Below are 25257 nucleotides of genomic sequence, written 5' to 3' on the forward strand. Positions count from 1 at the left end.
AAATTCCCTCCACTCAACTAACAGAAAACAACAAACACAGTTGCCTTCCAGTAATGGTGCAAAGGTTAATCTACTCATAAATTCAGAAGCATGAAAGTACATTGTGGATTTCAAATATTATTAATTCTCACAGACACATATTTACTACTGTACCAAGCCAAAAGGGACTGAGTTGTTTCCTTCTTGAAACAATTCTCTAAAGCTAAGAAAGATGTGAACATGTTAGATAATTTACCAACATTACTAATAGGAAAAGAAATAAAATAAAGGACTACATGACAATAAACTCTTTTTACCACATCCGCTTTTCTAAACTACATGTCTATCTACCCATGAAAGCCAGATGAATCAATACCCTCTATCAAAGAATATACTACTTAGAACATACTTACAAATGCAGTCACTGGTATGTATTTCAATACTAAATAAATTGTGGCTGAGCAGGAAACTGATCTAAAGATGGTTAGGCTCATACTGGAGGAAAATAAATATTCTCACCTACCTACTAAAAGATGGATAAATGACAAGGATGTTTCTTGTAAGAAAAAGCACTCCATATTTTGCCATCATATTCAACATGCTAAATACAATTTCCAGATTCTGTGATAAACTTCACAGGAAAAAAAATAAAGGGGGGGAGGGATGGGAAATACTCAGTTTTGTTGAATTTTGAAACAATTTAATCTATCACTTATTTGCTCCTCCTTAAGGCTGCAACTTCTTTGAATAATTAAAAGATTACAACTAAAGTTGTACAGTTCTATGGCTACAATTTGTTGTAGGCACAGATATTTATTAAAAAATATCAGGATTGGACATAAAGGTTTACAGATTTTCGACCAGCAACTTCAGGAGCCAAGCAAAACAATACATTTATTTGTTGAGCTACTATGTCAGCCAAGAATGGTTACACTTCTCTCAATCCAAAGGTCATGCTAAGATTTGCTACTTAAGAGGTAACAAGATGCCTGCTGTTTTCAAGGACAGCAATTCAATTCCATGTCTGAACTGTAATTGTGATATGCAGCGAGTTTCTCAATCTTGACATGTTGGGTAAGAAAGGTTGCTATTTAAGGTGATGCCCTCTGGGTGAGGAAAATTGAAGGACCGGTACACGGCACGACATACGCTGTAAGCTATTACACCTGTGTAGCAGCTAGTCCTGGAGTATTAACAGAGAAGGACAGCGTGTGATGGCATTCTGCCTTCCTGATGCCATCCACAGCAATGCTAACAGAAGAAACTCCATATCTCAATACCAAAAATCTCACTCAAATAGAAATATGAGTGGTTTCACATAGCCTCTGTAATCAGATCGCTTTGGAAAGCAGTTAAGCTGTGTGAACAGTATACTCATACATAAGACATGGGAGCAGTTTACTACTACACAGCCAAAACTCAGCACACTGCTAAATCTTGATTATTATAAAATCTCATGCTACTGAAAATTCTTTAACTCTGACTCCCAGGAGTCTTCCAAATAGAGATGCACAAACCTTCCTCCACGTACTGTAGGTACATAATGCAATTCAAAAAAACTGGCGAGAATTCCATATGCTCAAAAAAGCTTTCCAAGTGAGAAAACCTGATTTCCAAACTCAGGTTAGAATCAAGCCTGTAGTCTGTGACTTCAGCCCCAGTGAACTTGCTAGTATTCGAAGCTTCTAACAGGAATTAAGGAATCCTGACCAAAGCCACAACTGTGCTACACCCTGTTGTTCAAGTGTTCTACTGATTCTTTAGCAGAGTTGACTCCTTTCACTATAAAAAAGGTACCAGACTAAGGCCTTATTAATCCTGCACTATTTCTCATTCAAAATGAACTAAAATAACAATATTACTATAAAGATATTTCATTCAGACTGTTTCTGGAATACTTATTACATATTGAGGACTTTAAGACATTTTTCCTTCCTTTGAGATACTCCCCTCTTTTTTGGCCTCTACTTTAATTTCTGATTTAGCTTTCTTGAGACATAACTGATTTTAATTAAAAAGCACAGAACAAAACTTGTGATATGAAAACCTGTCCAGATTAGAGAAGGTGCAATCCTTCAATCCAATTCTAACACAATGACAAACTACTGAATATTCAAAAAAAAACAAACAAAAACAAACAAAAAACCAAACAAAAAAAATCCAAACCAAAAAAAAGGAAAAAAATCTACCATGATACAAATAAAAACCCCCATTACAATAACTGTTTCTGTAATCCTTCCAGAAAGGGCTGCAACAACCAGCATTCCTAAATTACATTTCTCTTCAAAAATACTGTACACATATCTACACAACTATTATAAGTCATGTCAGCTTTTAAAATATATAATCGAATGTATATTTCTAAAATGTATAATCAATATTACTACACATGTGAAACTAGCTTTAGAGTCTAACTGGCAAATGTACTGAAGTCAGCAACTGATGGCATAATTAGTTTCAGCAGAACCATAAGCAGATATGATTAAACTTTAAAAGGTTTAAGTAATTTTATCGCTGTAAAATGCTTGTTGATAAAAGCTCTAAGCTTTGAAGATACAAAGCTAAGATTAATAGACCAATTTCTGACATATCACTATTAATTTTTTAATAGGATAGTGTCCACAGGCCCTTGTCAGAATTGTAGCATGATTACACCAGGCATTGTACAAAGTTCAGAATACACAGACTGCTTTCTAAAGATGCTGGAAACTGTTTTTATGACCTTAAAAGTCATGACTAATCCAATATTCCTAATATTTAAAAAATAATAATAGCAGGAAGCAGACGAAAGAAAAGGCCAGAAACCATAACGGCTGTGAGGATTAACTACATTAATAACATAATTTGTAGTGAAAGTTGGGTGGGGTTTTTTTCCCTTCTTGTCATAGAAGGAAACACGGGCAAGTTTTGCTGGCCACTCTGTTAGTGATATGACTGGCTAATCTCCTAATATTGTCACACTAGGAATGTGCTTCCAGAAAGTATGTCTCCAGGGAATTAAAAACAAAGAAAAACTAGCTGTAAGAAAGGAATCTGCAGCAGAATAAAAGCATGACATGACAATACCTAACTGGAAAGAAAAAACAGACTAAAATATCTTTACTAAAGTATCCAAAGATACTTCAGAAATTGATTTAATTGGTAAGGGACAGATTAAGGCAAAACAAAGACTGGAATCCTGACTAGATGTACGCACATGTTTATACTGTATTATTTGCAGACTCTGACTACATGCATATGTTATAAATTGTGCCAACAGGGGCTTGATGCTTCTCCTTTACCACAGCACCACAGTGGTACAACTCCAGTGTCGTTTACACTGCCTTGGACTAGCAAAGAAACGAGATCTGGGAATTCTGCATCGGGACAGTCTGCAGAATTGGTCTCTTGTCAGATTATTTTATGAGTGCTTTTTAACTTCAATCACTATAATCCCACTTGCCCAGACTAACAGCCCAATGTGTACTAGCGAAGCAACACTAAGCAGTAAATTCCTTCTGTCTGGTCCCAGCAAGACAATCGTTATCTGGAGATGGACATAGATAGCACAGAATAATTTAAATAGCTATTCTACAAACCCACCTTTCATCTCAATCAGAAAAGGGAGGGAAAATAAATGGGTATTAAAACAGATCACAGTTTAAAGTAATGAAACCAACATACATTTGTTGTTCACCCAAGTATTTCTGACCTGGCCATCTGGGAAAAGAAAAGGCAGTACTTCATGGCAATAGGTATTACGGTAGTCCTAACATGCTGAGTTACTGAACTGTCTGAAATGTTTATGGCTAATTAACTGTAAGTTACACTGACAAGTTTCAACATCAGTCATACATACATATACAGAGATATATTTTATAAGGCTACAAAACTGTCTGAGTTTTATTAGCAATAAAAAAATGTCAGCTTTTATCATGCAAGCAACTATTAAAACCATGTGAAAGAGGTAAACTTACAAAGAAAGGGAAAAGCATACAGGTCTCATTATAGTGACCAGTCTCAAAAGGTCATTACACTGATACAGTAATGTTATAATAAAACAATCAGAAAAATTAATATACTGAGTCAAAACATGGATCTGATGGCCAGCTGAAAGAAGAGAAAGGAAGAAACAATCAGGAAGAACACTGTACCTTTTAGCACTAGTTGACAATTTAGCAGCTGTTTTGCTTGATATTTTCCCTTCTTTTTTCTTGGGTTGAACTTGCTCTCTTTCTTGTTCCTGCTGAACACCTTCACGCTGATCTCCATCAGAGCTGCCTCCACTAGTGCTTGGACTATCATCCACTCTCTGCCCCTCTGTAGACATGGCAGATGCTGCACTGAACAAAGACAAAAAACTGAAGTTAGTTTTTTGAGAAGAAACTGCCTAATTGTATTGCTTACATGCTTAAGGAAAGAACACATGGGATATATGTCTTTGTCCTCGTAAAATAATGCTTGTGTCACAGTAGTTCAGTAATCCTCATACTGAAGAATTTTGCCACAAGCATCTTCATTTTAAACCCTATACCACTGCCATCCCCCTAAAAACCCCAACCAACCCACAAACAAAAAATATGAAACAAACACACAAACCAATCCCCCTGCCAAACTCTTCACACACACACACACATATATATGTATGAACACCAGAAGTTACTGAAGTTAAGTGGGAAACATAATCCTGCAAGTGTAAAACCATTCACTGTGAATTATGTTTTTCAAGCACTCAGCAATACCATCAGTTAGCTGTCCCATCAACTATGCCACCAGTTCAAATCTACCACAGCTAGTTAAAAACTGAGAGTTATTACTATCTTAGGACTCGCTGTTATCCCATATGAAATAAATCTGTGGGCTCATTCCAAGTGTTCAATGTGGGTTTCCACATTACAAAATCCACATCTTGGCATGCTTGATGGAAACACAGAACTAAAATGCTCTAACACAGGACTGCTTGTATTTACTAAAGCGGTGGGCACGTTGGTAGAGGATATAATGAAGTTTTTTCCTGACATTTCGTTCAGGCAACATGAGGCAACAAACTTGTCTAAGAACATGAGCAGCAAGAAATCTCAGCATATTTCAGAAGTCAAGTTAATGCTTTATTCACACACTTCCGATACTAGTTAGCTATTTTAACGTCTTCCTTCATTTTAAATAGTATAACAATATGCCAACAGATGAGGAATTACAAGCCCCCTGTTACAGCTGTCATGACTTCTCAAACTCTCAAACTGTTCTAATGAAGGACAGATGTCCATGAAAAACCCTTACTGAATTTGCATATCTGGTGGCACTGACTGATTTAAAAAAAAAACAACAAAAAAAACCAAAACGCCAAAACCAAACAAAAAATTAAAACCAACAAAACCAAAACCAAATTAAAACCAAAGTGAAACCCAGGTCTTTCCTTTAACTCCAAATTTGTACCTTATATACCTATGTTACATATCCTCCTTTAGAGATTTTTAAGAAAAAGCACACAGGCCCAAACGTTATTTGCTTACACCCACGCAATCCCCATATATCTGGGTGGTTTTCTGATCAAATCTGTCTGAATGAAGAATTTGCTCTTTCATACACAAAGAGTTTCAAATTGCTGTGAACTTCGACTCGCTTTTCCTCTTACCTATGTACAGACATCATCACAATTAAGAACAAAACTATTCACCTTGACTATTATATGTTTTAAGACTCGCTCAAGGGAGAATAATGAGATTTCAGGCTCAGATTCAACCATGCTTGTTCTATGGATTAAACAAAGTTCATCTCCCTGTACTTATTTATGGAAAGAGACAGCAAAGGAAAAGTAAATTAATATCAATGCCAACAGGGTTATGTTGAAAAGGATGCATTTTTAAAAGGCCTAAGTGTTCTTGTTAGAGAACAGAAATAAATTTACTCCTATACTGAAAAACCCTTGCCAAGATTTAATTCAATCAAATAATACACACTATGGAGTAGAAGAAATAATCTCTTCAGACATGATTGACACATCCAACTAACTTCAGGGGGGATTAGGTCTTTTTTGTGTATCTTGTGAAGCTATTCTGAAAAAGAATTCGGGAAGTATGGCACCCCTTCAAAATGTTTAGACATTAAAAGAAACAGTAAGCAATAACAAGTGATAGATATGTGACTAAAGTTCTCCTTCATCAGCTTAAGCTACATTTTTGATTTTATAACAGAAAATAATATTTTCGTATCTAAATATATATAAATACACAACACCTAACCTACTCATTAAGGTAAATGAAATAATGCAGAGTTTCTGCCCTAAAATTAAAATACAAAAATTGTCCACTCCTAGAGAACATTTTCTCCAATAGTACAGCTACAACAATACATTTAACATAGTTCACCAATTTACACAGCTGATGTTCAGATATTTAAATCCTGATTGGGAGATTTCAAGGTACAGCAGCAGAACACTTAGAGATAATAAGCAACAAAAATATCACATTCTGACAAGTCAAAATATGTAACTACGATGTGATTTTGGTAGTAAGTACTACCAAAAAGTACTACTACTTTCCTTGCTTCCACATAAAGCTAAAATACAACCTCATCTCTTTTTATAACACTTATGTTGGCCTTTATTTGCCCTAGATTTTACTTCTGACCTTTGCTTAATATGTCTAATTTTAAAGAGAAAAATCTCTCTTCACAATGTACATAGGCTTTAACACTGCAGGCCAGAAAGTTAAAAACATATTTAATAATGCTTATATGCATAGGACATCTGCTATGAATAATCTTGGCTATAAATATTACTATTATCCAAAAAACAACTGTATTCACTTCATAAGTTCAGGATACTATCCAGCAGACAAACACTGTAACAGTAGCCCAGAGCATATAATTACTGTAACATGTAATGCAAGCATTTACAAGAGGAAAATGTTTAAATCTGTCATTTGATGTCTGGTTAGTTTCTGGGGGGGAGGTTGGCTTTTGTTTTTTTTCCTCGCTCCTTCTGTCCCTGCTCCCCTTTCTAACATCCAGGCAATTCATTCTATTCCCTCTCCTCACAATACATGCAATTTTAAGAAGTTTTGTTCAAGGGATGCTCAATATTGCAGTAAAAGCATGTTTTAAGGGGCCTGAAATCAGACACTTCTAATGGGGTCAAACTTAAAAGACAAACAAACATCTGAACAAGTAAGAGAATGGGAGTGAAAAGTCAACTGAGAGGATGACACTGTGAAGAAAACATTTCTCTGCCACCAACACAGACAGAAATACAAGATACTCCTTGAGCCATAAGTGTGTTTGCAACTGTCACACAGGGCAAGAGGGAAGACACACGATGTCCAGGCTCCCGGCTGCCAGGCTATTCTACATTCAGACAAGAGTTGCTAACCTCCCTGCTGTTGTGCAGAGAAAAATGAGCAGAGGGGGCAGAGGAAGGAATGAAGGGGGGTTTAAAAGTCTCCCTTAACGTGAGATGAATCAGCACCGACAGAGATTACAAGTGGAATACAACTATCAATTTGAAGTGAAGGGTGTCCAAAATATTTTCCTTTTCTCAAATATATCCACCGGCACCTTCCCTTTCCTCCTCAAACTCAAAACAAAACCAAAACAACAACAATAAAAACAAACAAACCAACAACAAAAACAAACAAACCAACAACAAAAACAAATAAGACAAAAATACCCCAAACCACCAGTCATTATCAGATATCACGCACCACCAAAAAAAAAAATAAATTAAAAATCCACCAGTCGGGGACAGCAAGATTCTGGCAATGTGCAGAAGGGCGGCAGTGCTAGTGATGATGTCTTTCTAAAGCGCTCGTAATTTCCTATAAGCCAAGATAAATTGAGTATTTCTGCAGGATCCACCACGAGCAGCAATGGCAGCAGCCGCCTTACTTCATCTTCATTAGAAACCATAAAGGGCAAAGAGACCACAGCACCGCGGGACGGGAGGCAGAGAGAGCCCGGTCTGTGTAAGAGGAGGGTCCGCCGCTGAGAGGGCACCCGGAAGGATGGGACGGGACAGGACGGCAGCCCGGGCTCCCACGGCCCCGCGTGGGCACACGCGCCACTCTCCCGTCGGGAAGCCCCCGCCGTACGGGAGGGGTGGGGGCCACGAGCATCCCTAGAACCACACACCCCCCGCACTCCCACGGCCGGGCCAGGGTGAGAAGTAGGAGACAACCGAGGAGAGGAGGAGGAGGAGACAGAGAGAGGAAGACATCGGGGGCACATGCGGGAAGGGAGAGGGCTGGGCTGCGGGGCTCCTTGGGGCGCGGGGGTGGGAGTGGGAGGTAGTGCCTTTCCCGAGGGGCTCCAGCCCGGGGTGCCCACCGCTGCGGCGGGGGGTGTGGGGATAGCGCATCCCAGGAGGCTCGATGTGGTGGGGGGAAGGGGGGTACCCCGGCGCCCCAGGGGCGCAGAGAGTGCCGCGGGGACCATGCGGAGCAGGGCCGGAGGGGGGTGGGGAGCGGGGGTGGTCGCTGCTCCCGCCCGCAGCGGGGCGAGCAGGACAAATGGACACGGAAGAGTTGCTGAAAGGGTGTGGGGGTGCTGAGGAGCAATGGAGGCTGGATGGAGCCGGGGGGAGCGGGGAGCGCCGCCAGAGATGCCGAGGTGGCCGGGGGCGGCGGGGGGGCGGCCGGGACGGTTGCTATGAAAGGGCACGGCCGAGGATGACAAGGGGGGCAAGGGGGTACCAGGCAGCACCAGGGGGATGCGGAGAGGGTAGGGAAGATGAAGGATAAAGATAGAGACCGAGGGTCGCAGATAAGCGTGGGGGAGAGAGAGGGTGCTGCCGTGGGGGAGGGATGGCGAGCGACGGGGGGGTAGGAGCCCGGCGGGGGGAGGGGAGGCAGACGGGGAGCTCAGCCGGGGCAGAGGTAGGTGTACCCCGGCAGAGACGGGGCGAAAGCCGCTGCTACCTGCAGGCGAGCGCAGGTCTCTCTCTGGCTGGTGCCGGGCACAAGCTGCGGGACAATCCGTCGCGGTTGCCCCGACTCCGGCCGGGCGCGGGGCTGGAAAGGGGCTGCAGCCGCTCACTGAGTCATGAGCCCGCTGCCCCGCGCTCCTCGCTCTCGCCTTCCTCTCCCCTTTCCCGTCTCTCCCGAGCAGCAGCGCCGGCCGCTGCCGCTGCTTCTCCCAGCGCCGCCGCCGCCGCTCCTGCCCCCGCTGCCCGGAGAGAAGTGCAGCCGCTGCCGCGCGCGCGCGCGCACCCCCGCCGCCGCCTCCGCGAAGAGGCGGCGGCGGGAGCGCGCGTTAAAGGGAAGCACCGGGGGCTGGGCGGGGTCAGCGGGGCAGAGGAAGAAGGAGGAGGCGGGAGGCGATGGGGCGAGCTGGGACCTCCGGCCGGGGTTTTGGGGGGATGGAGGTGCGGGTACCCGGCCTTTCTCCCTGCCGCCGCCGGGCTGCCGTGGGCCCCCACGCGAAAGTCCGGGAGGTGGAAGGGGCGGGCCGGGACGGGGCAGGGGGCGGCGAAGGCCGGTATCAACTTTCTTGACTCTTCTCGTCCTTTTCGGCTCCTTTGTTCCCCTCGCCAGTCGCCCCCTCCCCGGCCCTGCCTTTGTCTCCGCGGAGCCGCAGGGAGCAGCCGGGGGGACGCGGCCGGTGCCCCGGGCGGGGAGGGACGCGGTACCTGGCCGCGCGGAGCCTCGGCCGGCCTGCGGCGGGGCCCGGGCCCGCGGCGCTTGGCGGCCGCGCTCCGAGTTACCCCGGTAGTTTCGGCCGCTGCGTGGCATCAGCGCGGCCCGGTGGCACAAACCGCCCCCGGCCGCTGGCGGCCCCGGTGACGTGCGGCATCCCGGCTGGAGACAGGCGCTGTCGCCTGGTTGTGGCCAGGTGAACGAACCTCGCCTCCCACGCAGGCAGGCATTGCATCTGTGGAAAGCATCGCAGTCAGGAGTGGGAGAGGCCAAGGCAGAGCCGCACTTGAATGTTAGTTGTTTGTGGGAATATTAACGTGGAACAAAACAAACCTCCAGCAGAACTGGCTGTCAGGTAACCCCGGCTGTGCTGGGCGATGAGACACTTCTGTCCCTGTGCCGACCCTGCTGCTTTAATCTTTACGTAATATGCTTAGCTATGTTATGTAAACTATCACCTCAAACCTTCCTGTAGCAGGGAAATACACCAGCTAAGGGTAAAGGGGTAATGCCCAGTCAAAATGTTTTCCCTTTTTTAACAACTAAAGGGAATTAAAAAAATAAAATGTGTTCTCACCATTCAACATGTAGGAGGAAAAGTTTCTCCCTGCTTGAGCTGTGAAGTATTGTATTTTTTCTGACTTATGTTTGCGGTGTAGGTGGAGCTTATGCCACCAAACATACAGAAGTTGAGAACTTGAAGCATTACTGAAATGTATAAGGATTAGAAACATCACTTATACCTGCTCTCATATTACATCCAGATAGCATAAGTGTTTTTTGCAGTTTACCGGTATGTAAAATTAATACATTTATTTGTTGAGAACTTGTTTTTAAATGACTTGATTTATTTCCTCTTCCTATTTCTTTGCTAAATAATCCCAGTGATATTTTCACCTAAACCTAAAAATAGCACAGTCAGCTAGTTCTTCCTATTCCGTGTGCATTTACAAGATATTTTCCTGCTTGTTCTGAGGAAGAGCTCCTAATGTCAGCTAGGTGGGTTTCTGTCTGCAAGCATACATTGACTTCTCAGAAGAACTAATAATGAAGTAATTAATAGAATATGATGTGTGAAAGTCCTTCAAAAAATGCAAACTTCCTGCAAGCGATGCAGCTGATTGTGCTGAAAGGTGCACTGCACACTCTTGACATCATGGTTCCCTTTTCTAAAATCACTTAAACCATGCTTTTTTGATTCAGTCATTTGGAAAAAACAGACCTCCTGAAAACCATCCAGGAAGTGATAAAATTCAATTCTAAATGATTCTTCTAACCATATTTCCTTAATGTTTCTCTGACAGCATAAAGTGCCTTAAAAGGAGGCGCACATTGGTCTGTGTTAACTCCTGGGCCCATCTCAGGACGTCTCTTTGGTGGCAGTTCATGGTGCTTCATTACCCATCTTTTCTGCTAGGATTTGCAGGAAGCACACAGAGAGAAGCTGACTGAATGGCCTAATTGAGACAGGGGCAGGATGGGGCCATACAGTGTCCCAGAATCTGGGTCATAATTTCCCAGTGCCAAAATAATCAAGGGAGCACTGAAGTGTTTCAGCACCGAGTGAGAGGTTTGAGTCATCGCGAGTCAGGCCCTGATTTTTTCTTTTGGTGTGTAACCTCTGGCCCAGAGCCCTAAATGGTAGGGCTTAAATTAAGGACGACTAAACTAGGCAGAAGGTTTGTACTGCCTTATGAATAGAACATACACACTGAGGTGTGCCCTGTTTTAAAAGCAGAGGTTTTGAATGAGCCGTACCTATGCAGCGTAAAGAGAGTAGGGCAGGGTAGTCAGCTGCTCCCATTTTTATCCTTTTGACCTTTCAAAATAATGTGTTTGGCCCTCAGATGTTAAAGGTGGCATAATATTGCTCAAAATCCTTTGGAAGACTTTTCTAAATTTGGATTATATAGGTTGAGTCCTTTTGAAGTGAATGGGAATACTTCAGTGTTAGATTTCACCCATGCTGGAGTGCTAAGGCACACAGTTACACTTCCGTCCCCATGCTTAGTTTATTGTGGTTTCTAAAAGCTGACACTATTTACACCACCAGACACATCCAAAGCAAGCAACATGAGTTCTTTACTCTCACAGAGACTTGGAGCTTCCTTATGGAGACACACCGGAGTTCATCTCACCTGGCACAGGCAGTCATGCTTTAAAACTATTATGGTTAAGGACACTTTTGTTAAGGGCTCTTGATTTGAGTGTCTGTTATAAGGGCAGATATGTCAGTTAAAAATCTATGAAGTTGGAGACACCTGAGCAAAGTTTCCATTTAGAAGTGTTTAATTTAAAGGAGTAATAGATCTATTTAGATTTTTCAGGATTTTTTTTACATTTTTAGCTATACTGAGAGCTGTACTCAATTATAGTGAATTTTATCCATTTCTGTTTAGTTAAAAAAACAGGAAAATACTGTTCCGTGTCAAAAAAGAAATAGGAAAATGCAGCTTTGATTTTTTTTTTTCTGCATTTCTATTTATGCACTACTGGTCATTCCCATTTAAAAGGACATGTCATTTATATATCACTGTTAAAGCCATTGAATGAACACCATTGTCAAGTCGTAACTGATAAAATGGATTTGATTTTCTGAGGTAAAGATGAGAAATCATCTCAGCTGTGGTATAGGTGAAGACACAATGATCTCTCTTGTGATAGCATATCTCTCTTTCAAAACTTCATTATTTTATATTAAAAAGTGAGACGATAATATTCACTTGCCCATGATGTGTCTGATTGTTACATCAATCTTTTCCAGCGAAGTCCTAATGAGCTAGTTTGTTTCATCCATCTGAACTATTATCAGCAGAAGTTTGGAGGAATGGGGACAAAGGTGCCTTTATTATTTTTTTACCTGATTCCACTTCCCAGCTCCACAGGAGCTGTCAAAGCCTGTGTCATTCCCTCCATCTCTCCCCTGCTGGGAGTTGGGCCCCGTGGGGCTGTTTGGATAGTGGACAGCAGGCAGCTCTCAGCAGCAGGCCCTGGTCTGGTCCTCCCAGTCTGCTCCTCCATCCTTAGCTGTGGTGGGGGCACAGAATGAGGAGTTTCTGCAGTAGCTTTATGTTGTTCCAGGATTCTTCTCCCATAGCTGATTTTCCTTATGCTACCATAATGGCACAAGGCTGTAAGGACCATCCAGAGGGTCTAGCCTCTTGTCTGTTTTTTCCCTCTTTGGTAGTTCTCTTTCTCCTGTTTGTAGATAGTTTATTCTCACAATGCATCTAATCTTTTTTTTTTTCCTACAATCTTGCTTTGCTTTTGTTGCTACATGGATGAATCCTGCTCTCTACGTTGGCAAATGTAAACTGAAATTCACAGGCACCCTGATCTCTGAAGTGCCAGCTTTGTTTGAAAATGCAGTATCTGAGTGATTCAGAGATCAAGATTCTTTTTGTTTCTCTTCTATCAGCATGTAGAATAAAGTGGCATCGCAAGGAAGATATCTGCAGCAGAAATTTAATGAGAGTTTTCAGTTAATTGTGTATGTCCTCATCACTTAAAAAATGACATCCTATATCAAGGAAAACATTGATTGAATCCTGAACACTAGGTAAGCCTATTATTCAAACAATGCCTTGACAGTCTGTTTAAAGTATTTTCATGGCATTCTGAAGTAAAATGATTGTGTGAACACAGAGGCAAGTTACTGCTAGCCTGACTTCTTTATTTGCTCTACAATACTGCAAACCCCCAAATCATTAGCATTTATTCACTCTAATATTTTCAGGCCATTAAATACAAAAGGAGTTGTAAGTTGTGTGGCAAACAGCTTTTAAGGTCTTTTTCATTCTAGCCTAAAAAACGAAGAATTTGCAGCTCCTCCTCCCCTTTGCTCAGAGGCAGAACAGCTCCCACTATCATTCAGCTGGAACCAGAACAAACAACTGGGACAATAACCATGTGGCATCAGAAATCCTGGTGGCTCTCAGCTGCTTTGCTATCCAGGATTGTAAAGAATAAAGATAAAACGTATTAGGAGTGGGTAGGAGGAAGGTAATAACTTGCTTCCGTGTTCTTAATGAAAGCCTGTATTTTTGTTTAAGATAGGGAATAAATTAACTGCATAGTGGCCGGAACAGATGTTTGTTTCTGTGTGCTGGTTTAGAGCCTCACTTAGAGCCTAACTGCAAGATAATTACAGAGGGTAATTCTGTGATAGTTTCTACACAGAAATTGTTGAAAGCTGAATCCTAGACTAAGCCACTGCTTTAAAAATCTCATATTGCATGTACTGAAGGGAAAAATCTTTATTTCCAGAGCTATTGTAATGCATTGACCTGTAACTGGAAGAATTCCCTGCATTGTCTGTCTTAATTCATCACCATATGTGGGAGAGAATGTTGAAAAGTGAAGATAGGTTAGAAAAGAAAATTGGGGTGGTTTAGGTGTTACTTCCACACTCTTCAGCACCTCCGCATTCCTATTATTTTCTGTTGGTTTCATAATGTCTTAATTCATAGGATCAGAACTTGGTTTTCTGATTAAAGATGGGTAAAATTCTGAGGGTCTCTTGTGGTTCTGTTGGGAAAGTTACATCTTTACACTGAAAAAGAAGCCGTGGGCACTCATGTTCCCTTTTAATAAAGTTAAGGTTCCAGAAGAATGTGGGCTAATGTTCTCTATGTTTAATGCATGATTAATGCATGCCTAGGGAATAGGCTCTGCATCCTCCACAGCAAACCAAACCCCATGAGCAGGCTCATTCTGTCCCTTCAATAGGAGTGGCCAAATGCATTTCAGGAACCCAGTGGACCAAAATCAGTATAAAGCAGACTGTCTGCCTTGTACACGGTGGAAAATACCCGCATGTTCTCTACCGGGAATTCCCCTAGTGAAGTGGAAGTTCCCTGCAGTAATAAGACTAGTCACATTTTGCACTTGTTTCCTGACAATCCCAGCCAAAGAGCCTGGTTTGGGCTGTAATTGGAAGGGATGAAGGGGAGTGTCTGCAGTTTGATAAACCTAAATTTTTCCTTCTGCTTTATGGAATCTTATACGCAACTGGTGCCAGTACAGCAGCTGCCAGTGGCTAAGTCCAAGGACAAACAAAGGAAGAAAAAAATCAAACATCTTTTGTCTCATCCTTGTGGTAACTATGGCAGGGAATAAATGGAATCTCTTGCCTATAGATCTAGGCAGAACCTGGCAAACTTCTCTCTGCTCTTCCATAAACTTCATCTGTAGAACTTCAGGGAGCAGGAATCAAAATAGCCAGTGCTCATCTTCCTCAGCTGCATGAAACTAAGCAAACAGTGGGTGCAGCAACTTCAGGGTAGGGACACACTCTCTTAATCACTTTAGAACTGTTCCCATGACTGCAAAGTCATGGAGAGGCAGTGGGGAGGACACAGGTGGAGCAAACATTTAATTTAGGAAGCTGGAAAGCACAAGACAGAAACACATGTCTACTTCCTAAGGAAGCAGACTTTTTTCCTGTATCCTCACCACAGTTCAGAGCCCTGAGCTGCACAAAAGTGGACTCTCGGACATCTTCATCTTATCATAATGGGTATTTGAAGGAATTTTGCTGAACCTCATAACTCAGTTGATAGCCTGTATTTTAATCCAAGTGAGCTCTTATTTAGACCAGCTTTGCATCTTACATAGGCATTTCTGCCTCTGCAAAGTGCATGCTTCTTGCATTTTACAGTTAATTTGGAAAAGTGGAAAGTAATTAAAGAATCCAGCACACAGTTTGCCTCTGTTTCCTGTGTTTGACAAATTTTTGGAACTGGAACCCATGGCATAGCTGAGGACAGGGCCAACAAAGGCAATTTGATATCTGTTGCAATTTCTAACTATTGATGCTGTAAAAGCTAGTGAAGTACACAGTTCTCAGGGAAGGCCGCACATTTCAAGGGACATAGATGAGGAGACCTAGATATTTAGACAGTCGAGGTCCCCAAATATTTGTCTGAGTAGTTTTCCACTTAACCTAGTCATCAGGAAGTGGCAGGGAGAGATGACAACAGCACACAGTCTTCCACAACTGTGGCTACACGCCTCTCATTGAGGCTTTAACTACAGGTACATTAGCTGAGTTGGTTGGATCATGGTGCCAGTGTAACCAAAGAGTTCATGATCTCCTGTTTCTAGCCTGTCCAGTCTGCTGACAGAGGCATCACTGATAATGTGGGAAGCAGAAATTTAATTCTTTCTGCTGCCTGAAGGGGCACAACTCCTGCAGTTTGTAACTCTCGGAATCGTGTCCTAAACACTACTGCATTTTGGTGCTTGGCTTATTTGTTCTCTCTCATTGTGTCTCTTCTCTCTAAAATGTACCTACATCTTCACTGGGTTGGAACTGAAAACGTGAGATGCCTAGCAAACAGGCTAAAAGTCATTCTCTATCTTTTGATCTTTCACTCTTTTAATATTTAATGATCCCGTTCAAAATGGAACAGCATTAGCAAGAGAGATTAGGAAGTCCCCTGTCCCCTTCCCACACCACTGCATATTTTCAAGGTAGCAATGTGAGATTAAGAGTCCCTCCAGGAAAACAGGTGGCTTTTGTCTGTGTTTCTGATATCTTCAGTAAAAGCTCTAACTGCTTCACATTTTGAAGAGATGCTTCTGCCTGTGCATTGGTGAAAGTGGGAATGCTTGCCCTGCTAGGACAACATCTGCAGGCAAGGTTACAGGATCTTTAGCTTGTGAATCATGGTTGTTGGGATCACAAATAGGTGTTAAATTGCTTGATGACATCAAGGCTGGTTTTCTACTCTTGAGATCAAAGGCATGATTTATTTAAACCAAGAAAACACCACAATCCACCACCAACTGGAAAAATACATTAAAAAAACTAATTGTGTTTTACTGATTCAAACACGCCCTGCAACTGTGTGCTGATGCAGTAATGAGGTTTTCAAGCATCCAGTTCAGAGAAAGTGGGACAAACAGATGGGTGAATGGTCAGCCTCAATGAGGACATTTTTATTTGAAATTCCTTCCAATATAGTGCACTATGCTCTGCCCTAGACATTGCGAACTCCCTTGGGATGAAGCTGACAGTCCTGGGGATCTCACATGTACCCCTGGGCAGGGTGGGGAATCCCCAGGGGAGGCTGGACAAGGAGAACTGGGCTGGCAGGTGCCCTCAGGGCCCTGACACTATGTCAGTAAAACCACTTTCAACAGCCATGTATTTTTGCTAAGAGCATTTTATTTGTATGGACACACAAGGAGTATGATTCTAACATTTATAAATTTCTTAAATTTAGTTTCCATATAGTTTTGTGTACATAAATCCTGTTTTCCAGAAAAGAATTATTATCTTAAAAAAAAAAAAAAAGGAAAAAAAAATGCTCTCAGGAAAAAGCAGAAATCAGTCACTCCCAGGAATGCCCAGTAATTCAGCTAGATTATTATTATATTCCACAATCAGCCAGCCAGGGTTTATTATTCCTTTGAGACAATGGGAGATATAATTTGGTTTTGGAAGAGATTCAACAGTAGCTTTTCCCTCCTGCATGCCGGCAGCTTGGATTGCGCTGCGTTACCGGACCAAAGTCGCCGGTGGTGGGGGATGGCAGCTAAATGGCTTGCTGTGCTACATCTCTCTTGAGGTGAAATGGCATGGAAGCTGTGAGCTGCACAGCTGCCTCGGCATCTGCTCACGGAGCCCACAGATCTGAAACAATGGGCCAGAAATTGGATGGTAATTTAAATATAATGCTCTGCCCATTACTGGTAATTAAAATTCCATTGGTAACAGCCCAGAAGGTAAGGGAGGCATGTGAATCAGACACAGGTTTACTCTCACCTGGGTGGACCAGGGTAGACTTGGAGACCAGTGTACTTTTTTTTCATATGGACCTACTGCGAAATCCTTGGAAATAAATGGATGTTTCCACTGGCATTAGTGGACTTTGGATAAAATCCTAATTGCCATTATAAAACCCTTTTTAGTGTTGCCATACATTATTTGTCATGTATGTATTTTAATAAAACAGTCCTGAATGTACCATAGGGAACGTGCTCCTTAAAATCTGTCTGTTTTGAAACTCTAAAAAGGGCAAACTCTCTGATAGGGGATTTCAGCTTTACTCTATTTGTGAAGGAAGGTTTAAAGTGCTCTTTAATTTTACAGAGAAAACAGAAAACTGTGCAAAAGTTTGTGGGTTTTTTTAGGGAGAACCTCACATATGCATTTTCTTTATTCTGATTCATAACAGTTTTTCCCCCAGCTGTGGCTTTGGTCTGGAACTCAAAATGCAAACCAAAACTGACTTAGAAGCATCAAAGCTTGGGTGATGTGGTTTCTTTTGCTTCATGTAGTTTGATCATCAAAACATATCTATAGGCAAGTTTGCTCAAAACAGTATCTAGATTAATTGAAAAGTTAATGAAAGTCATAGGAAGGCTTTTTCTAAAAATGACCTGAGTTTTAAACTTACAATGAAACTCTAAACTTGTGTAGTTATATATGGCATCAGATTTTATTGCAAGTGTCATGGAGTAAGAGCAGTCTTTTCTGTTAAAACGTAGAATATAAAGTAAGAAGAGCTAAGCAAACTTGTGTAACTACAAAAACGACCAACTTTTCTCAGTTCCTGTCACAAAGTGCGCCTAATAGTCACATGGATGATAAAAATACAGCCACCCCCCTCCCCCTGATATTTGTATAGATTTATGAATCCTTCAGGTCGAGATGCCAAATATTGATAAAACTCTTGGAAGCATCAGTGAATGCTACAAGAGCTTTAATGTTCCACAGCATAGCTGTAAATGTGATTTGAATACCATTTTTCACTCCAGAAAAAATATACTTTTGACATCTTAGGTTGTAGCTGCATTCTTGGTAGCAACAATAATGTACAGTTTTAACAATGATGTGGGAAGACAGAGATCCTAAGCAAACTACAAGTGATTATTGTCAGAGTTTCAGACTAAGCTGGAAGATTCTTTTAGGTTGTTTGTTTTGTGGTCTTCTCCACAGTGAACTTCCCACAAAGGTATTGATACATAGCTAATGGCAGGTGAAAGTGCAGCAAAAAGTGCTGAAGCAAAAAAAAGCACCCCCATCTCTGCTGTCTTCCATAGGCATCTGCCTTGCAGAAGGAGAGACTGAATGGCTTGCAAATTGGCTTCTGGACCTTGCAGTTCAGCATAAACCAAAATCAATGTTGGTTTACCTTAATAGGCCAATAGGCTGTCATGGTTTAGGGCTGATTTGCGAGCTGTTCAGCTCCCCACTGCTAGGAGCAACCTCTGGGAGAAGTCTGGTAACCTCTGTAAGGATTCCTGGGAGAAGAGCAGCCAACACTTCCACACCTTTTGTTTAGTTTGTCACTATTTACTGCGAGCTGTAGACCTCTACCTATCATTCTTTTATGTAGGATCAAGATTGGGACCCACTTAACTCACTACTTGTAGCAAAGATTTAAGGCTGTATGCCTCAGTGTGCTATCCCAAGGAACCTCAGTGTAGATCCTCATCTAGCCTTGTATCTCAGGGACATAGAAGAAATCAACCAACTAACTTTACTGCAAAGAAAAATATTACTGAAAATATTTACTTCAAAACATTCAAAACAAATCCGTCAACAACACGTTTGATTTGCCAGGGGTTTCCCTTTTACATGAATACTCGTCATCTTTGTCCATAGTGGATACATACGTTTTTCAGATGAAGCCTATTTCTGTTTTTTTGGGTTTTTTTGGTTTTTTTGGGGGGTTGTTTGGGGTTTTTTTTGGGTTTTTTTGGTTTTTTTTTTAATTAACAGGTTTTCATATAAATACAGTAAGTCTTGAAACTTTTTTCCCCCAAACCACACTTCTGTCACTGTTTATGTTCTAAAGCCACATACTCTTGCAAAGAGTCATGGAACCAAAAGCACCCTGGCAGGGTATGTGCCTCAGCAAAACCTTCCTCTTCTTTTGCTTACAGTCTTTTTCAGATTTTCCATGTACACAAAGTACTAGGTAGCCTTCTGTCTGCTTCAGAGGATTCTTCACACAGATACCCTATGTGAAAATGAAAACCCACAGCCTCTCTCACTCCCCTGTGCTTTCTTGTGGTGCTTCATCCTTCATTGTCTGAGGCCAGGGATTACTTTCATAGCTCGCCTTCAGCAGGCACTGTGACTGTTAGGACAACTCTGTATAACACCAGCTTTCCACATGATGTTTCCCTAAAAGGTTGTGATCCAAGGCAAAATGTGTCTTTCCATGAATAAGCTGTTTTATCCTTCCTATCCCTTCAGGGAACAGATGATAATGTGTTATAAATTTGAATTGTCTGTCAGCTTATGGCCTTATTCATTAATTGATTTAGTAGGAAACAGGTTTTTGGCATCTGGAATGAAGTCCACATTCATTAACTACCTTGAGATAATGAAGATGGAGCTGCGTATTTTAAGTTCTAAAAATAATGAAACCAAAGTAAGAAGGGCCCTACAGCAAGTGGAGAAGAGGTGAAATAGGGAGAAAAAACTGTGGTGAGCATCTCACATTTAATTCTGTTTGAGTAAGCCTCCCATTGTCCTTTCTCTGCCTTCCTTTTCGCCATTTTTGTCACTTACCTCCTACTTTTTCCCTTTTTTTCTTCAAATAAGCCTTTCATACCTGAACAGCTTGCTATTTTCTGTCTTCCTTCTTGCCTTTCCTTTTTCAACAGCTCTATTTTTTCCTGTTGTCTCTTTACATGCATTCTTTTTCTTGACTTTGTCCTCTATAATCTTCTCTCCCCCAATCCAATCTGTTGTGATTTTTTTTCCTTTCAGATATGTGAACTTGTGCCTTAGTCCCTCACTTCACAAACTGTAACCCACAGAGTGTTGGTTGATGACAAATTGGGAGGCTGTTAATCAGAGTGCTGTTCTCTTCCAGATACTGAGTATCTGAACCACCTTCAAAGACAAAGCCAGTCAGATACCTATCTAGTATTATTTCCTGCATAACTGTAGATGTTGTTATAACATCATGAGGGTACAGCTCTATTCAGGTGTAAGTAAAAGCAGCTATTTATGCTCGCTGCATGAAATCTGCAAAGATGCCATCTACACTAAAAGTCAGAATTGCTAAAAATCTGAGGCAATCATCAAAACTTCAGCTTTCTCTATACTGGGACATGTATTAATCTGGTAATGTCCTCTAACTTCTCACAATATAGCATTTATTACCTGATCTTTCTTTTTAGTTTGAACACCTTACGGTGGCCTTGTTTCATACTTTTAGCATACCTGGAAACTCTAGATGGAATTCAAATGCACAGTGATAGAAATCTCATTAATGATGATTTCAGGAGTGAAAAATATTTCCAGATTAGCAGCAACTCCCAAAATATTAGAAGTACTGGAAGGGAGTGATTGTGATTAAAATGGGAATAGTACTGTCAGAAGAGTACTATTCTGACTACTTCTTTAACCAACTATGATATTGTGGGGTTATATGGATAATAGCTAGACATAAACTGTACATTAGATCTGAGCTGTGCGGATCCGAAGGGCCCAAACTAAAGTAACTGCCTTAGCTTTTTAATACTTTCTGTCTGAGAAAAGAAGGGCCTCAGCTCCTAGGAGACTCTACTTCCTTCAATGTACTGATCAGCAAACTGGTCAGGTCGGCAGTATTAGAGCAATGACATTAACAAGGACACTTGTCTCTTTGGGGCCTTTCTTCTACTGCTCTCTGAACAATACCTGTGTGTTCTGCCCTGACCAGGCTGTCATTTTGCAGTTTAGCACAAATGCTTTGGTCCAAGGTGCTGTTTAAGTGACAAAAAGGAATGCTTTGATGAATCAGTCTTAGTATGGAGGGAGTCACTTAAATAGTGAGAAAGAGTTTGCCTTAACTTTCAGCCATAAAAAATTATTTCTTGGAATCATTTTACATGCAGAACAAAACCAATCTGACTAAACACAAAATGCCAACCATATTTCCAGAATCAATGTCTTGGAATACTCTTTAATTAAATTTCAGTGAGATTCACAGAGTAAGCATAGATCAAGAGGAGAATTGTTTGAAAAAGCTAGCCCCAAGTATCTTACTGCTGTTGATTTATCAGCACTCCTCCAATACACTTTCAAGGGGGGATTCTCTCTGCTCTGTAAAAGAAATATTTTAGGTTTAAAAATTATATATACAAACAAAGAGCATAACTCATTTGAAGCTGAAATAGACCAGCTTTGGAAATGTGATATTGTAGCAGGACTTAACCATGCTTGATTCAGCTGGGTAGTATGCCATTCCTTAGGGAATACTTCAAAGAATGACGCAGAGCAGCAGCAACTGGGAGGATGCAGACAATTCACACAGACTGCATGCTTTCACACCCTTGCCTCAGATCAGCAATCCCAGATGGCGATCACCCAGAAGAGTCTCAGTCTTTCTATATGCAATACTCTTCAGTCACAAAGTGGTTTAGCACATAAACTCAGTAAACTCAGACGGGATTGACATTACCTTCAGTAGGCTGAGCACTCTTCTACATCCACTTACCGAAGGGAATAAGCGTGATCACTTCGGGGACAGTTCATACCTCTGTAATTAACAGTAGTACAAAACAGCTACAAAGGCACATTCCTAAACATTGTTGAGGGAGGGGTCTGGGACTATGAAAATAACATGCATCTCTACATCTGGAAGGCTAGCAAATATAATTATCAATTACACCAGTGTAAATCTTTGAGGTACATGTTATCATAGGTATGGTACTCTCAGTAAAGAAAATAGCAGAGTGATTTTGGCATCACCTCTGCTAGAGTGAAGCACTCAGCTTTGCTCTCAGTGGGCATCAGTTACCAATATTTATTCCTTCATGCAGGTTAAGCCTTAGCTTTTTTATCCCTATCTCACCTCAAACCTCTTGAGAATGTATTGTGACAGCAGAAATAGATGCACACGAGTGTCTAGTCTGACTGTTTTATGAGGTGAGTTTTGGAAGCAATAAGAGTAGAAAATATATGAAAAAATAAGGTAATATTTCTAATTTTCTATCCCTTATATGCAAAGAAAAATTAAACAGCTTTTTGTTCTAGCTGTTCAACCTGGCCATTATAGATTTGGTCATCTACATTACTGTGCAATGTAGTTCCACATGATTTCCTAGCCCAGTGAAAAAATGCATTTGTCCTTTTCTTATGGAGGGTAGTGTTTGCCTGGCATGGGTGATCCCATTAGTGTAGAGACTGAATCTCCAAGCTAAAGCACTCCTTGACAGAAGTCACCATTCACAGCACTCATGATAGTATGAATCCATTCCTCACAGCTGTGGAGCCAGTGTGGCTTCCTCTACATCAAACATCTTTACACCATCCTCCACTGTGTCTTTACTTCTGCTGAGAGGCCTCTGAAGCACAATAATTCCTGATAATGGAATGCACATGTTAAACAGACTATTAATTAAAACAAATCTCATTATCGAAAAAGATTATTACTAAAGCACGATGTTTTTCACATGAAAACACCAGAATTCCTCCACTACTCTCTGGTCCTTCTAGAATGCCTTGCCCCCCCATATCCTGTCCTTTAAAAATAATTTTACAGTGAAAATGCATTTTCTCTAATAACTTGTAACCTTTTATAAAATGATTCAATTTAAAATTCTATTTTAATATTTTTTTCATAGCAAAGAAGAGATACTGAACCATGTAATTTGTATTCACGACAGCAGGCATCATTGCATCCAGACAATGCTGGGAAAATTTTGTGAGACAGAGATAGGCAAATCAATTATAATGAAACTTTTGTTTACTGGATTCTTCTTGTTATATTTTAATGTCTGGACATATAGCATGCATGTATAAGCTATTTTGAAATTATTTAAAATCTTTTGTGTGACTCATCAAAAAATAAATTAGGCTGACATTTGCACTTTTGGGATTAGATTAAGCTGTCTGCTCTGCCCCCCTTGTGAAGTGCAAAAGAGAAGACTTTGGCTAGAAATTAGCAGTTTAGGGAAAACCAACATGTATGAGTTGTGGACAGATCCACTTTAAAATTTTAGCAAATGTCACAAGTATTCTTTTATTCAGACTCTGAGAGGCTTTGGAGGAAAAAAAAACCCAAAAAACAAAACAAAACAAAACTAAAAAAATCCAAGCATTAGAAAAAGCAGCAAGGAAAACAGAAGAAATTTCCAACTTTCTATAAGGCAGTTATTATTGTGGCTCCTCATTATTTAGATCTTCCTTCTCCTCTGGGGTGCATTGGATTAATTGTATTCCACCCATGCAAATAGTGTTGGGATCATATTTGAGCTTGTATTAATATACTATAAACATTAATTGCTCTGTTTAAAAACAAAGATCTTCAATCAGTCAGACCAGGTATAGTTACAGCTGGGAATCCTGAACTGCTTATTTAAGCAGATAATTTTTTTTCTATTCTAAAGCCTGTATTCACTTGTGTGTCCTGGGAGGAAGAGAATTAAAGGCTGAGATGTAAAAGATACTGGGTAAAATCAGATATCTTTACTAACTCAACATTTGGACAAACACACTTTGCCAGTAGTAAAGATTTGAAGATCTGGCCCATAACAATTCTTACAATAGTAGACTGTATTTTGTTCTTGGCAGAGCACCAAATCTAATTTACTCTGAGTTTACAGGAGAAAGAAATACAAGAGTGTTCTGCCTCCCATTTGTTACAGCAGCATAATCAGCAGTGAACTGTCACTCTGAACAGCAGCAAAAGAACCAAAAGAGGAATGCTCAGCTCTGCCCGTGATGTCAGGAAATCGCTGCTGGGTGACGTCAGGACATCAGTCTCTTGAGGACAAACTGCCAGCAAGCAACCAGCCTTTGTTCTACTCCTTTCCCCTCTCCCTCCTCTTCTGGCACAATAGCTTTAGCAGACAGATAAAATGTTAACAAAACACTGATGTTTACACATGTGACAATGATTCCTCATACCTAGAGCTCATGGGTAGGGAAGAAGGGCTCTATGGAGAGTGCAGAAATGCAAGGAGCCAAAGCCAAAGGCAGTATACTGGCAGTGAAAATCTGCCCAACTCTCCATGGGGAGGCTCAGGAGGCCACTGATTTTCCAAGCAGTAATAATTTGCATGTAGTAGCCCATGCACCTAGATATCTCTCAAGAGCAGAGGATCAGTGGTTGAATGCTGGTATAAAACTCATGGGACTGGTGTGAGAGTTCCAGCACCATAGATATGCAGATATCTGGTGATTGAAGAGAGTAATATGCCTTGCCTCCATTCCTTTATTTTTTAATAACAGAGTGTCATTTTTGAAGGCAGATGTCTGGTTTCTAAAAGACTGCCTGCAGGAGCTCAGCCTGAGGCAGGATGCAGCTGATCAGCTGCCTCCAGCAAGGCAATGGCTTACGTTCCTGCTAAATTTCTGCAGGCAGTGTGGAGCAGCCTGCTTTGACAGATACCATGGAGGTCCAGCACCCTTGTCCTTATTGAAGCACCTCCTCTTCACTTTGCTTTCTCTAAAAATTAAGTAAAAACCCCATAGATTTCAGCCATGTTTCTCTAGTTTTATGTCAGCATCATCAATTCCAAAGTCTGGCATACCGCCCTTTCACTGTTGTGCTTTTTATGATGATTAAGCACGTATATTTTTAAGGTGAAGCTTTCTATTTCCTCCTCTATGATTTCCAATATTGGCTAGCATAAGTCTTGCATGTCCAGCTACTCATCTCAAAGGATAAATTACGAAGGAAGAAAAATTGTTGAAGGAATCTACATCACAAAT

At 41.2% G+C, this 25257-nt stretch overlaps 1 protein-coding gene across 2 annotated transcripts in view; it reads right to left on the minus strand.

The window, feature by feature from the left end:
- Positions 1-9160, minus strand: part of LOC120501038 (ubiquitin-conjugating enzyme E2 E2) — a 202079-nt gene extending 192919 nt beyond the window's left edge. Inside the window, exons 1-2 of one of the 2 annotated variants that reach the window (XM_039706700.1) lie at positions 8871-9160; positions 4113-4296 (exon numbers count right to left, since the gene is read on the minus strand). In XM_039706700.1, the coding sequence (XP_039562634.1) occupies positions 4113-4288 (176 nt within the window). In that variant the 5' untranslated portion in view covers positions 4289-4296; positions 8871-9160. Of the gene's footprint in view, positions 1-4112; positions 4302-8870 lie in introns of both variants that reach the window. The other variant, XM_039706688.1, reaches the window with a different exon arrangement.
- Positions 9161-25257: the final 16097 nt, after the last annotated feature.

Source organism: Passer montanus, unplaced genomic scaffold, assembly GCF_014805655.1.
Source record: "Passer montanus isolate IOZ18808 unplaced genomic scaffold, ASM1480565v1 scaffold10, whole genome shotgun sequence".
NCBI lineage: Eukaryota > Metazoa > Chordata > Aves > Passeriformes > Passeridae > Passer > Passer montanus.